Source organism: Pseudophryne corroboree, chromosome 7, assembly GCF_028390025.1.
Source record: "Pseudophryne corroboree isolate aPseCor3 chromosome 7, aPseCor3.hap2, whole genome shotgun sequence".
Taxonomy (NCBI): domain Eukaryota; kingdom Metazoa; phylum Chordata; class Amphibia; order Anura; family Myobatrachidae; genus Pseudophryne; species Pseudophryne corroboree.
In genome coordinates this window covers 111,229,594-111,244,803 of record NC_086450.1, presented here as the reverse complement: position 1 = coordinate 111,244,803, position 15,210 = coordinate 111,229,594, and the positions used below count along the sequence as shown (strand labels likewise).

Sequence of the window (15,210 nt, the reverse complement as noted above, 5' to 3'; positions counted from 1 at the left end):
TCATTCAGTCCCATTCTAAAAATTAAATTCACTGAATGCTAACCTTCAGGTGGACAGGTTCAAATTGTAATCCTGAAAATCTGCAGTCAGCAGCGTGGATCGCAGGGCATTCATTGCGTCTATGACAATAAAGGATGTGTACATGCATATTCTGAAAGGTACATTATGTCCTCCTCAAGTCCGAGATCCAAACTTGAAAAGAGAAGTGATGTCCCTTATCAGGGCTCTTATTTTAGACAATGCTACTGTTCCAAGAGGTTGTTTACCAAAGTGATAACAGCTCTTCTCCAGTCCAGGGGGTGACTGACATTCTTTTTTTTTTTTTTTTTTAGACACTCTGCTAATAAAGGTGATCTACCCAAATGTCTTTTTGGAACACGTGAGATACCGAACAGGTCTTGGAATCACATGGTTAGATTATAGACTATACCAAGTCCAACATAGTCCTTTCAAAGAGGAGGTTTTTCCTGGGAATGTTCTTCAACACCAAGCTTCAGAATGTGTTTCTACAAGAGGACAAGATTATTTAACAAAATTAAGTCAATACACTCATTGCAAAGAAGGTGGTGTTGGTCATTTTTGCATGAAGGTGCTGGTCAAGATGGTCTCTACTTTCAAGGATGTCCACTATGCCCAGTTTCATTCTTGACACTTTTATATAAAGTTGCTGTCGAAGTGGAACAAGCCCCCTATTCAGTTATCCTTCCAGGACATCAGTCTGTCTCTTTCAGGGTTCCTCATTCACTACTCTGGTTGCTGTGGGTCAGCAAACTAGGCAAATGTTGTGCATTTGAAACTGTATCCTGGTGAAGATGGATGCCAGTGTCAGGGGTTGTGGGTGGTTGTACTCTAGTCTAGACTCCAGGGTAGGTGGTTCTTGGACAATGCTTTGGAACATTGGTGTTTAACACTATGATGATGGCATGGCTCATGCACTCTTGAAGGTTTAGCTAGACAATTCCACAGCATATCAGAACCCAATACGATTTCATACTAAAACACTAATTAGCTACAAGCGTAATGTAATACCTTCCAAGTCAAGGAGTGCAACAGGATCTGGTTTGGGATCTGTGGGATCAATGTTCTGAAGGACATGCAATGCCTGGTCCATTTTGTCCTAAAAAAAAGAGCTGGGATAAATATGCTGAAGAAGACATAAAAGGAGGTCATGTACAAGCAAGGTGGACATATTGCAACAACACATGTCATATTGGTATACTTCCACTTACATCACAAACATTGCATTTACTGAATGAACTGTGAGGACATTTTTGGGGGAGGACTAAAAATATTCACAAGAATGAGAATGAGGTTCACTAGTTCATGAATTAAGTGCAGGAAACAGAAGCACTTCACATAAACAACCCAAGGAGCAGATACTCATTTAAAAGCAAAATCACTAATGTCCCTACATTTAGAGAATTAGGGCTGGGCATGACATAAGCATCATAAGGACAGTGAATTAGCATTGAGAAGGAATGCTACGGCTCTGCAGACATAGCATTTAACAACTGCAACTCATCTGGCCGCTATGACTGTAGAGCCTATGAAGACCTTAACACTGCTGAATCATACAGATCTGTAATAAGCCAGTCCAGACACTGGTGGATAGGGCACTGTAAGGGGTTATGAAGGCACTAAATAAATCTTTAATGATCCCATGAACACACTAGGTCAGTATATGCCTCCCTGTTATTAAAAGCACTGCTTTAGATCTGTCATTTTCATTAGATGCTTTAGATCTTCTAGGCAGAGTTTATTTATTTGTGCCCTTGAATACTATAGAAATTAACTCTATTTAGCATATATAGAGCAATTGTGTGTGGTCTTCAAAGGAAAATAAAATAAATTAAAATCTCCTTGGATTACATAAAATGTTTTAGTGAAAACCGCAGAGAGAAGGAAGATAAAGCAATAGAGTAAACACTGAAACAATGTATGAACAAGCCAGTACAGTAAAACAAGAACAAATCATTCATATTTCTGGCTCCTCACTAGAAGTTCTATTGCCAAATATCAGGATAAGGATTTTTGTTCACTTTGCCTCCTAGTAACATACTTTGTTTTATCATCCCAATTTAGTGGTCTGTTTGACGGCCAGGAAGACTCACATGTTTTGCATATTTAATAGTCAGGGCTGAATATTGTAAAATAGTTGTGCTATGGATTTATATATATATGGTATTGCTTGTGTATACTGTATATGCTGTGTAACGATGAATAAAAGGCTTCCTACTCATTTGGATTTGATAGCGGAGACAGGCCCCGGGCAGGCACTGTATCTCATTATACAGCATGCAGTGTGAATGCCAATTCTATCACAGAATAAACCTATTTAATAATGACAAACAACCCGTTTACAATGTTGGCAATGCTTCCTATCTACAGAGAATCACCAGACAACTGAAGGTAGCCAAAAGATTTTTGCAAGGGCAGTAGGTAAAAGAAATAAAACCTACTTCATCTATATATACTGGCTCGGGTTCAGATTTTGAAGCAGTTTCAGGAATTTCTTCGAAAGCAGCAGAATTTTCAACAACTGCAAAACAAAAGTTATTCAGAAAATACAGAAAATATAACTGGTTTAAATGCTAAGATAGTAACATAGTTAATGAGGTTAACAAAAGACAATTTGTCCATCGAGTTCAACCTGTAGTATAAGCACCAGGGAGCATTCAGTGGCATGGACTAAGTTAATATAATGAGAGCAATTAAATCGTTCTGGACGCCCATAGCCCCCGTCTAAAGTGGTGAGAGCTATTCAATTGTTTTGTTTTGCGCGGGGCTGGTAGCGATGGCTGCATTCTCACGGCCAAAACGGATGGTATTAGCCACAAAAAGCAGCTATTCCTGTGCTAAATATGTTAGGTGTGCTGCAGTTAAGTCACGTCCAGCACTTGCACCCAGCCCCAAAGCCCTACTTTATGCGGATGTCTACTTGCACCTAGGAGGGCGCAAGCACCAATCTGCGATAAGTGCAGCCTCGGGGCTGGACGCCCGAAACAATTGAATAGCTCCCATGTACTTTAGACGGGAGCAACAGACACCCAAAACAATTGAATTGCCCCAATATTCTTTGGCAATATAAATGCATTGATATAGTATATGCAAGATATAGTACTGTATATTAATCTAATAAACTAAACTATATAGAATGAGATACTAATTAATTAGATGTTGCTAAATTCCCGAGTACTAGTATAGGATTCCTGCTGGTCACACTAGTTGACCATTCCATTGTTTGATCCAACTGATGAACTGCTGCTAAGACCAATTTACAGCTGCTTGGACAAACTAACAGCACAAAGATGATGGATAACTATGTGCCCAGTTTACACGGTGTATAAAGAAAAGTGGTACACAGCCTCCTTACTTTCTGAGCATACATCTGGGCTTCTTTCAAGTTCTCATTTTAAGATTCATGCAAGAAGCGCAGTCTGACAAATTTCCATGATTATTGTGCCCAACTTTCCCTTCAAGCTGTTTTAGACAATAAGTGTGGGCAGGGCCATCTTTCCCCAACACAGATGTGCTTTGGGATCAGTTACATCAATGTTGTTTGCTTAGTATGCGATACAGTGAAACGCATATGAAAGATTTTTTAAATGTTTCACAATAGACTTATCGCTTTCCTACACGAATACCCCGTTCACACTGCACAAATAACCCGGTATAGACACAGTATTTTACCGGGTCGACACAGGTTGCTGTGCTGTGTGAACGGGTCATTGCCGAATTCCCGGGTCGCATGACCCGGTAATTCAACCCGGGAATAAAGAAGGGTTATTCCAGGGTTATTAATGGGTCAGGCGCAGTGTGAACGGGTTACCCGGGACGATGCGAGAAGATGATCTAATCTACAACGCCGACTCCGAACCCGCCCCTGATGCCGCCTCTATACCCCGATGGCAACCCAACCCGGTATATTGCCGGTCGGGAAGCCAGCCTGAAAGGGTCCAATGCTGGGTAGCGCCCGGGAAGGACCCGTATCCAATTCCCGGGTGCGATCAGGCAATGGGAATCTAAACTGGGTAGAAGTAAAAAAAAAATTGTTGCGGGATTCAAGCACCCAGACAGGAAAAGATGGCGCGCAACAGCATCTTCTGATACCCAGATTCTGTCAGCAACCTCTCAAATAGAAGCACTGTGAGCATTACTAGGAAAGAGACCCTTCTGCTGACTGATTTGTACCTTATTATGGCAGGAACGCTGCAAGAGAAAGCATTAGGGACCAGTTACACACTGTGCTTTCAGTAACACTTAGGACATGGGTCCTCAACTTCGGCCCTCCAGCTGCTGTGGAACTACACATCCCAGCATGCCCTGACACCTGTTTTGCTATTAAGGCATGCTAAAACTGAGGCAGAGCATGCTGGGAAGTGTAGTTGCACAGCAGCTGGAGTGCCGAGATTGAAGAACAATGACTTAGGACATATAGGGGGGAATTTAGATTTTGGGTTCCCGTAGCTCCCGTCAAAAAAAGTGACATGATCTATTAAATTGTTTTTGGGTGCCCATCACTTATCATGGGTTTCTGCTCGCACCCTCCTGAAGTGTGAGACAAAATATGTCTGAAGTAGGGCTTTTGGGACAATTTGGGGGCCATAACTGCAGAACGGCAGTAATCTGCATGGGAAGAGACACTTTTCTTGGCTGATACTGTGTGTTTGGTTGAAGGGATGCGGCTCTAGTAACCAGCACAGGCTGGGTGCCCAAACAATGGAATAGCGCTGTCTCTTTAGGCAGGCACCCTAAAACAATTTAATTCCTCCAACAGAAAAACTTAACCCAAGGCAATGATGAAAGGGAAGGCGGCATCACCTGCTTAGAAACAGCTCTTAAACAAGTTGTAGTTACTTAGAAAGGCAGCTCATTAAAGCCGATATCAATTAACATTTTCTGCTCAGGAAGCATAAAAAACAGGAAATACAACCGTAGCCATCTGTCAGCACTGCCACTACAGATTGGAGCTACAGATCCATGTATTTGAGACATTAAAAAAAAAAAAAAAAACTGGATGCAATTTGTATTATTTGCTTAGTAAATATAAAACTTGCGTGCTAAATTTATATACAGGAATCACATTTTCTAGTTTATAGGCGTACAAATACTGAATCAAACTTCTAAATCTTCATATGCATACTTCACTCACCTCCACAAGGTTGATGCTGTGATTTAAGTGTAATCTAAACTTATGGAGCTGGGAGAAGTAGGCAAATTGCATTTTGCGAATAAGATGCATTTTAATGGAAAAAGTCACACATAACGACGTTCAGCACTACCGAGTCACGTCGCAGCATGGCATGACTAGAAGGGCTATTTAACATGCAGAGAGGCTAGATGTAAGTGGACACATTGGGGGATATTCAATTGTTTGAAATGTCAGTTGGGTGTCTGTTTTTTCCTATGTAATAGACAGGAAAAAACAGACACCCAACCGACTTTTCAAACATTTGAATTCCCCCCATTAAGTTCATCAAAGTAGCAGAAAAAAACCCAGATGAGCAGTGACGTTCCCATACTGTAGTACGGGGATGTAGTAATTATTCTATACCTAAAGCTCAAAAACTGAATGTTTTGAGCTTGACTGCAAAACTACATCTTTAGGTGGTATTAGCCTATACATTAAAAATCTTCATCCTCCACCGGACCTCGAGGTGCTTATGTGTGACACAGGGTTTGCGTTTGTGTAGTAACACTGCCGGGACGGATCTTGGCAGGGCGAACTATAAGCGACGATAGGGACCGTATTAGGCTTTACTGGGAGAGCTGTTCTGCTCGGGCCTGTTGCCGTAAACATTGATGGGTCATTGCAATTATTGATGAATAGGCCTCTTACTCCATAATAACTTATTCCTTATAAAAGGACTAACATATACATAAGTCAATACATTCTGAAAGTGCTACCTGGGGAAAGAAAAGCTATTCATTATGACATGCATAAAATAAAGCCCTTGTCATGTCACATACCTGTTTCTGGTTCCTCATTTAAAGCTGTTGAAACAAAATTAGATGGGAACAGCCCGATGCCTTTCTGATTTTCCCCCTTCCACCAGTTGGTATCACTGCAAAAAAATAAAAATAAAATAAAAAAATCTATAAATAAAGATTACTTTAGTGCTGAGACTTCATAAGCGGCTATGAACCTATAAGCTGGTAGAGCTTGTTTTATTAAATCAAATGACTTATACATACAGTAGATACATTTCCCCCCCACTGCGGCCCCTAATACAATGCCACTATCAGGGCACCGATCCAACATTGGAGAGCAGTTTGTAACTTGCCTGCTGCCAGGCAGCCATGATAAGTTTGACCTTAAACACACAGCACCATTTTTAGCTGTTTTGCACGTGCCGCCTTCACTGACAATGGGTTTTTTTTTTAATTAAACACAAATTTGGTAAAATGTTGAACGAGATTGTTTTATTTTACAACCACTCGATAGGATCAAAATCCCTAAAATTATGTATTTTGCCATAATTGTTCCCAATTGATTTTTACCAATTCTGATTAATCCAGAAAACACAATTATATGTTGTGTGTAGTTCTGCAGGATATGTCAAGCTATCAGGGTACAAAAACAGCAATAAGATTTTCCTTTATTAATTACGCTCGTCATGCTTGCTGGTCGACCCTCTGGAACAATGTCACAGTAGACATTTGCCTATATGGCCTATGTCTAGCCCAGCTTTGGTTCCATCTATCCAATGGTTCTTGGCTCCATCACACTGTTAGAAGATGGGCTGTTTGGGGAGATGTTTGACACCCCCCCCCCCATAAAAACGAGATTTATGGTAAGAACTTACCGTTGTTAAATCTCTTTCTGCGAGGTACACCAGGCTCCACAAGGATTAACATCAGGGTGTAGAGTAGCATCTTGATCCGAGGCACCAACAGGCTCAGAGCTTTTGACTGTTCCCAAGATGCACAGCGCTGCTTCCTCTATAACCCCGCCTCCATGCACAGGGAGCTCAGTTTCGTTAACCAGCCCAATGCAGTAGCAGGTACCAGAGACGACAACCGCTCATAGCCCAGTACACCACACACTCACCACAGGAGAGGGTGTCAGTGGCTATACCAATACCAACCCAAAGAAGCTAAGTGCGTCAGGGTGGGCGCCTTGTGGAGCCCAGTGTACCTCGCAGAAAGATTTAACAACGATAAGTTCTTACCATAAATCTCGTTTTCTGCTGCGGGGTACACTGGGCTCCACAAGGATTAACATCGGGGCTGTCCTAAAGCAGTTCCTTACGGGAGGGGACGCACTGTAGCGGGCACAAGAACCCGGCATCCAAAGGAAGCATCCTGGGAAGCAGCAGTATCGAAGGCATAGAACCTTATAAACGTCTTCCCGGAAGACCACGTAGCCGCTTTGAACAATTGATCAAGGGCCGCACCACGGTGGGCCGCCCAAGAAGGTCCAACCGACAGAGTAGAATGGGCCTTAATGGTAGCAGGAGCTGGGTGACCAGCCTGTACATAAGCATGTGCAATCACCATTCTAATCCATCTGGCCAGAGTCTGCTTGGAAGCAGGCCAGCCACATTTGTGAAAACCAAACAATACAAAAAGAGAATCAGACTTCCTAACTGAGGAAGTTCTCTTCACATAGATACGGAGAGTCCGTACCACATCCAAAGGCCACTCTTTGGTAGACAACTCAGGAGAATTAAAGGCCGGAACCACAATCTCCTGGTTAAGGTGGAAGGAAGACACCACCTTAGGTAAATAACCTGGCCGTGTTCTAAGAACCGCCCGGTCACAGTGAAAAATCAGATAGGGGGACTTACAGGACAAGGCACCCAAGTCCGAGACCCTTCTAGCTAAAGCAATCGCCAGCAAGAATAGGACCTTAAAGGGAAAGCCACTTAAGGTCAGCAGATGCAAGAGGTTCGAATGGAGACTCCTGTAAGGCCTCCAAAACCACCGACAAGTCCCAAGGGGCACACAGGTGGCACATAAGGAGGCTGAATCCACAACACACCCTGAGTGAATGTATGGACATCAGGTAGGGTAGCAATTTTTCTCTGAAACCAGACCGACAAGCCAGAAATGTGAACCTTGAGGGAGGCCAGACGCAGGCCTAAGTCCAGACCCTGTTTTAGAAAGGCCAACAGTTTGGCCGTACTAAACTTGAAAACGACATGATTGTGAGACGCACACCAAGTAAAGTAAGCATTCCAGACCCTATGGTAGATCCGTGCAGAAGCCGGCTTACGGGCCTTCAACATAGTTTGAAAGACCGCCTCAGAAAAACCCTTGGCCCTCAGGACGGAAGCTTCAAGAGCCATGCCGTCAAAGCCAGACTGCCCAAATCCTGGTAAACACACGGGCCCTGAACGAGGAGGTCTGGTCGTTGTGGAAGTAGAAGGGGACGATCCCACTAGAGACGCAGTAGGTCGGAGAACCAGTGCAGTCTGGGCCACGCCGGAGCGACCAGAAGCAAGTTTCCTCCTTCTTGCTTGAACTTCCGTAGAACTCTGGGCAGGAGTGACACCGGAGGGAACACATAGGGCAGCTGAAAATTCCATGGAATTGCCAGAGCGTCCACGAACGCAGCTTGAGGATCCCTTGTCCTTGCTCCGAAGACCGGAACCTTGTGATTGTGTCGAGACGCCAACAGATCCACATCTGGAAGGCCCCACATGTCCAGAAGTTGAAACACCTCCAGATGGAGGCTCCACTCTCCTGCGTGTACGTCCTGACGACTGAGATAGTCCGCTTCCCAGTTCAGGACGCCCGGAATTAACACTGCGGATATGGCTGGCAGATGGCGTTCTGCCCACTGAAGAATCCTTGATACTTCCCTCATTGCCATGCGGCTTTGAGTGACGCCCTGATGATTTACGTACGCCACCGTGGTGGCGTTGTCCGACTGTACTTGAATAGGTCTGTTCTGTATCAGATACTGGGCCATTGTCAATACATTGAACACTGCCCGCATTTCCAGAATAATCAGGAATCGAGACTCTTCCTCGGTCCACCGACCCTGAAGAGAGTGTTGTTCCAACACCGCAACCCAACCTCTCAGGCTGGCATCCGTCGTCAGAAGGACCCAGTCGGATATCCAGAAGGGACGGCCCCTGCTCAATTGTTGGTCCTGCAGCCACCAGCTCAGTGACAGGCGGACCTCCGGAGACAATGAGATCATGTGAGATCTGATCCGGTGAGGCAGGCCATCCCACTTGGTCAGAATTAACTTCTGCAGAGGGCGAGAGTGGAACTGAGCATACTCCACCATGTCGAAAGCCGACACCATGAGACCCAGCACTTGCATTGCCGAATGTATCGACACTTGCGGACAAGATAGGAAGAATCGAATCCTGTCCTGAAGCTTCAGGACTTTCTCCTGAGACAGGGACAACCGTTGGTTGTGAGTGTCCAATAACGCTCCCAGGTGTAACATGCTCCGAGCAGGAACCAGGGAGGATTTTTTCCAGTTGATCAGCCACCCGTGGGCTTTCATGCACTGGACCGTCAGATCGAGATGACACAGGAGAAGTTCTGGGGAATTTGCCATGATCAACAAATCGTCTAAGTACGGTAGGATCCTGACCCCTTGACTGCGGAGTGTAGGCGTCATGACCGCCAAACCAAAGGGTAACGCCCGAAATTGGTAATGAAGGTTGCCCACCGCAAACCGCAGGTATTGTTGATGAGATACCGCAATAGGAATATGCAGGTAGGCATCATGTATGTCCAGGGAGACCATATAGTCCCCAGGCTCCATGGCCAGAACAATAGAGCGCAGAGTTTCCATATGAAACTTGGATACACGCACATGCTTGTACAAGGGCTTCAGATTGAGAATGGGCCGCAAGGACCCGTTCGGTTACGGGACTAGAAACAGCGGTGAATAGTACCCCTTGCCTCTCTGAGCCAGAAGCACCTGTACTACCACTCCTGTGGTCAGGAGGGAAAGTACCACAGAGTGCAACGTGCTTGCTTTTGCCGGATCCAGGTGCACATCTGTCAGGCAAAACCGCTGCGAGGGACGATTCTTGAAGGGTATGGCGTAACCTCGAGCGACGACTTCCCTCGCCCAGGTATCTGAAGTGGTCTTCAACCATTCCAGGGCAAAACCTAGAAGTTGGCCCCCCACCTTGGGATCCCGCAGAAGGAGGCCCGCCCCGTCATGTGGCAGGCTTGTCAGTCTTGGAAGCTGGCTGATGGACGGCCCAGGCACGCTTCGGTCTGGGCTTGGCAGGTCTGGAAGCACGAGCTTGCTTTGGGTACGCCTGACCTTTTGCTTTTCCTGGAGGATGAAAGGGCTGAGGGAAAGTACTTTTAGCCTTCTGGGTTGAAGGAGCTGTACTAGGTAGGCAAGCTGTTTTAGCAGTAGCCAGATCAGCCACAATCTTATTGAGGTCTTCTCCAAAGAGAATGTCTCCCTTGAAATGAAGCACCTTCAGGGTTTTCTTAGAATCTATATCTACCGATCAGGATCTCAACCAAAGGATACGTCTGGCCAAGACGGACGTAGTAGCAGCCTTGGCCGCAAGCACCCCGGCATCGGAGGCCGCCTCCTTAAGGTACAGAGAAGCCGTGGCCAATACATGAGAGACATTTTCGAGCATGCTCAGATGCATTAGAAGGCAGTTTCGCCTCAAGCTCCTGAGCCCACGCCTCAACAGCTTCAGCGGCCCAAATTGCTGCAATTTCGCTTTTAAACAGCCCTCCACACGTCGATCCGTCAGTTCCTTCAGAGAGGTGACGGTAGTTACTGGCAGAGCAGAGGAAACAACCATACACGCCACATGAGAATCTACAGGCGGAGGGGTTTCCCAATTTTTACATACCTCCGCAGAAAGAGGATAGCGAGCCAACAGTCTCTTATTCGGTGTAAATTTTGTCCCAGGATTTTCCCAGGATTCCTGACGTATATCAACCAGGTGTTCAGAATGGGATAAAATAAGATTTTACACCTACCGGTAAATCTTTTTCTTGTAGCCCGTAGAGGATGCTGGGGACTCCGTAAGGACCATGGGGATAGACGGGCTCCGCAGGAGACATGGGCACTTTAAGAAAGTCTTTAGAACTGGGTGTGCACTGGCTCCTCCCTCTATGTCCCTCCTCCAGACCTCAGTTAGAGAAACTGTGCCCAGAGGAGATGGACAGTACGAGGAAAGGATTTTTGTTAATCCAAGGGCAAGATTCATACCAGCCACACCAATCACACCATATAACTTGCTTATCTAATAAACAGTTAACAGTATGAAAAAACAACGAAGCATCAGTCCAAAACTGATTAAACTCTAACATAACCCTTATGAAAACAAAACTATATACAAGTCTTGCAGAATGTTGTCCGCACTTGGGACGGGCGCCCAGCATCCTCTACGGACTACGAGAAAAAGATTTACCGGTAGGTTTAAAATCTTATTTTCTCTAACGTCCTAGAGCAGGGATGGGGAACCTTCAGCCCTTCAGCTGTTGTTGAACTACACATCCCAGCATGCCCTGCAACAGTTTTAGCATGGCCAAATAGCAAAACTGTAGCAAGGCATGCTGGTATGTGTAGTTCAACAACAGCTGGAGGGCCGAAGGTTCCCCATCCCTGTCCTAGAGGATGCTGGGGACTCCGTAAGGACCATAGGGATTATACCAAAGCTCCCAAACGGGCGGGAGAGTGCGGATGACTCTGCAGCACCGAATGAGCAAACATCAAGTCCTCCTCAGCCAGGGTATCAAACTTAGCAGCTCGGCATAGTTGTAGTGCCGAGACCCCTCGGGCAGCCGCCCAAGATGAGCCCACCTTCCTGGCGGAATGGGCCCTAACCGATTTCGGTAACGGCAATCCAGCCGTAGAATGAGCCTGCTGAATCGTGTTACAGATCCAGCGAGCAATAGTCTGCTTAGACGCAGGAGCACCAAGCTTGTTGGCAGCCTAAAGGATAAACAGAGCATCTGTTTTCCTAACTCGAGCCGTTCTGGCCACGTAAAACTTCAAAGCCCTGACTACATCCAGTGACTCGGAATCCTCCAAGTCTCGTGTAGCCACAGGTACCACAATGGGTTGGTTCATATGAAAAGATGATACCACCTTAGGCAAGAACTGAGAACGGGTCCGCAATTCTGCTCTATCCATATGGAACACCAGATAGGGGCTTTTATGAGACAAAGACGCTAATTCAGACACTCGCCTAGCCGAAGCCAAGGCCAATAACATGACCACTTTCCAAGTGAGATATTTGAATTCCACTATTTGAAGCGGTTCAAACCAGTGTGACTTAAGGAAACTCAACACCACGTTAAGGTCCCAAGGCGCCACCGGAGGTATAAAGGGAGGCTAAATATGTAGGACTCCCTTCACAAACGTCTGCACTTCTGGAAGAGAAGCCAGTTCTTTTTGGAAGAAAATAGATAAGGCCGAAATCTGAACCTTAATGGAGCCTAATTTTAGGCCCAAATTCACCCCAGTCTGTAGGAAGTGAAGGAGACGGCCCAGATGAAATTCCTCCGTAGGAGCATACCTGGCCTCACACCAAGAAACATATTTTCGCCATATCCGGTGATAATGTTTAGTAGTCACGTCCTAACTGGCCTTTATCAGCGTAGGAATGACCTCTTCTGGAATGCCCTTTTCCGCTAGGATCCTGCGTTCAACCGCCATGCCGTCAAACGCAGCCGCGGTAAGTCTTGGAACAGACAGGGCCCCTGTAGCAACAGGTCCTCCCTGAGAGGAAGAGGCCACGGATCTTCCGTGAGCAATTCCAGTAGATCCGGATACCAGGTCCTTCGTGGCCAATCCGGAGCAATGAGAATTGTTGTCACTCCTCTTTTTCTTATTATTCTCAACACCTTGGGTATGAGAGGAAGAGGAGGAAACACATAGACCGACTGGAACACCCACGGTGTTATTAGGGCATCTACGCCACCGCCTGAGGGTCTTTTGACCTGGCGCAATACCTTTGTAGCTTTTTGCTGAGGCGGGACGCCATCATGTCTATCTGGGGCAGTCCCCACCGAGTTGCAATTTGTGCGAAGACTTCCTGATGAAGTCCCCACTCTCCCGGATGTAGGTCGTGTCTGCTGAGGAAGTCTGCTTCCAAGTTGTCTACTCCCGGAATAAACACTGCTGACAGTGCGCTTACATGATTTTCTGCCCAGCGAAGAATCCTGGTGGCTTCCGCCATCGCCCCTCTGCTCCTTGTGCCTCCTTGGCGGTTTATATGAGCCACTGCGGTGATGTTGCCTGACTGGATCAGCACCGGTTGGTTGTGCAGTAAGGTCTCCGCTTGACGTAGGGCGTTGTATATGGCCCTTAGTTCCAGGATGTTGATGTGAAGACAAGTTTCCTGACTTGACCGCAGACCTTGAAAATTTCTTCCCTGCGTGACTGCTCCCCACCCTCGGAGGCTCGCGTCCGTGGTCACCAGGATCCAGTCCTGAATGCCGAACCTGCGACACTCTAGAAGGTGAGCACTCTGTAGCCACCATAGGAGCAACACCCGGGCTCTGGGAGACAGGGTGATTAACTGATGGATTTGTAGATGTGACCCGGACCACTTGTCTAGTAGGTCCCATTGGAAAATTCTCGCATGGAACCTGCCGAAGGGAATGGCTTTGTATGATGCCACCATCTTTCCCAGGACTCGAGTGCAGTGATGCACTGATACTTGTTTTGGCTTTAATAGGTTCTTGACGAGAGTCATGAGTTCCTGAGCTTTTTCTATTAGAAGAAAAACCCTTTTCTGGTCTGTATCCAGAATCATGCCCAAGAAGGGCAGACGAGTCGTAGGAGTCAACTGTGACTTTGGAATATTGAGAATCCAGCCGTGTTGCCTTAACACCTTTAGTAAGAGTGACACGCTGTTCAGCAACTGCTCCCTCGATCTCGCTTTTATGAGGATATCGTCCAAGTACGGGATAATTGTGACCCCCTGCTTTCGCAGGAGTACCATCATCTCCGCTATTACCTTAGTGGAAATCCTCAGGGCCGTGGAAAGCCCAAACGGCAATGTCTGAAATTGGTAATGACAATCCTGTACCGCAAATCTCAGGTACGCCTGGTGAGGTGGATAGATGGGAACATGAAGGTATGCATCCTTTATGTCCAAAGATACCATAAAATCCCCCCCTTCCAGGCTGGCGATGACCGCTCTGAGCGACTCCATCTTGAATTTGAACCGTTTTAAGTATAGGTTCAGGGATTTCAAATTTAAAATGGGTCTGACCGAACCGTCCAGTTTCGGGACCACAAACAGGGATGAGTAATATGCCTTCCCTCGTTGGAGTAGGGGAACCTTGACCACCACCTGTTGAAGGCACAACTTGTGAATTGCATTTAAGACTATCTCCCTTTCTGGGGGAGACGTTGGTAGAGCCGATTTGAAAAACCGGCGAGGAGGCACCTCTTTGAATTCCAGCTTGTATCCCTGAGCAACAACTTCCACTGCCCAGGGATCCACCTGTGAGTGAACCCAGATGTGGCTGAAAACTCGAAGACGTGCCCCCACTGGGGCGGACTCCCTCAGGGGAGCCCCAGCGTCATGCGGTGGATTTTGTAGAGGCCGGGGAGGACTTCTGTTCCTGGGAACTAGCTGTGGTGTGCAGCTTTTTTCCTCTGCCCTTACCTCTGGCAAGAAAGGACGATCCTCGTACTCTTTTGCTTTTATTGGAACGAAGGGACTGCATTTGATAATGTGGCGCTTTCTTAGGCTGTGAGGGAACATAAGGCAAAAAATTTGATTTACCTGCGGTGGCGACCAGGTCCGAGAGACCTTCCCCAAACAATTCCTCACCTTTGTAAGGTAACACCTCCATATGCCTCTTTGAGTCGGCATCACCTGTCCACTGCTTGGTCCATAGGACTCGTCTAGCAGAAATTGACATAGCGTTTATTCTGGAGACCAGTAGACTAATGTCTTTTTGAGCATCCCTCATATATAAGACAGCATCTTTTATATGCCGTAGGGTCAATAAAATGGAATCCTTATCTAGGGTCTCAATTTCCGCTGATAAGGAATCTGTCCATGCTGCTACAGCGCTACAAACCCAGGCCGACGCAATTGGCGGTCTGAGTAATGTACCAGAATGTGTGTAAATGGACTTCAAGGTAATCTCCTGCTTGCGGTCAGCAGGATCCTTGAGGGTAGCCGTATCCTGGGATGGCAACGCTATCTTTTTTGATAAGCGTGTCAAAGCTATGTCTACCCTAAGGGAGGATTCCCACCGTATCCTGTCCGTTGGCGGGAAAGTATACGCCAT

The 15,210-nt window shown here is 46.3% G+C and overlaps 1 protein-coding gene across 1 annotated transcript in view; it reads right to left on the bottom strand.

Moving 5' to 3' along the window:
• The window catches only part of STAM2 (signal transducing adaptor molecule 2), a 198,115-nt gene that overhangs the window by 42,160 nt on the left and 140,745 nt on the right, over nucleotides 1–15,210 (bottom strand). The window contains exons 8-10 of the mRNA XM_063933540.1: nucleotides 5,971–6,065; nucleotides 2,460–2,539; nucleotides 1,030–1,117 (exon numbers count right to left, since the gene is read on the bottom strand). Coding sequence (XP_063789610.1) covers nucleotides 1,030–1,117; nucleotides 2,460–2,539; nucleotides 5,971–6,065 — 263 coding nt within the window. The remainder of the gene's footprint in view (nucleotides 1–1,029; nucleotides 1,118–2,459; nucleotides 2,540–5,970; nucleotides 6,066–15,210) is intronic.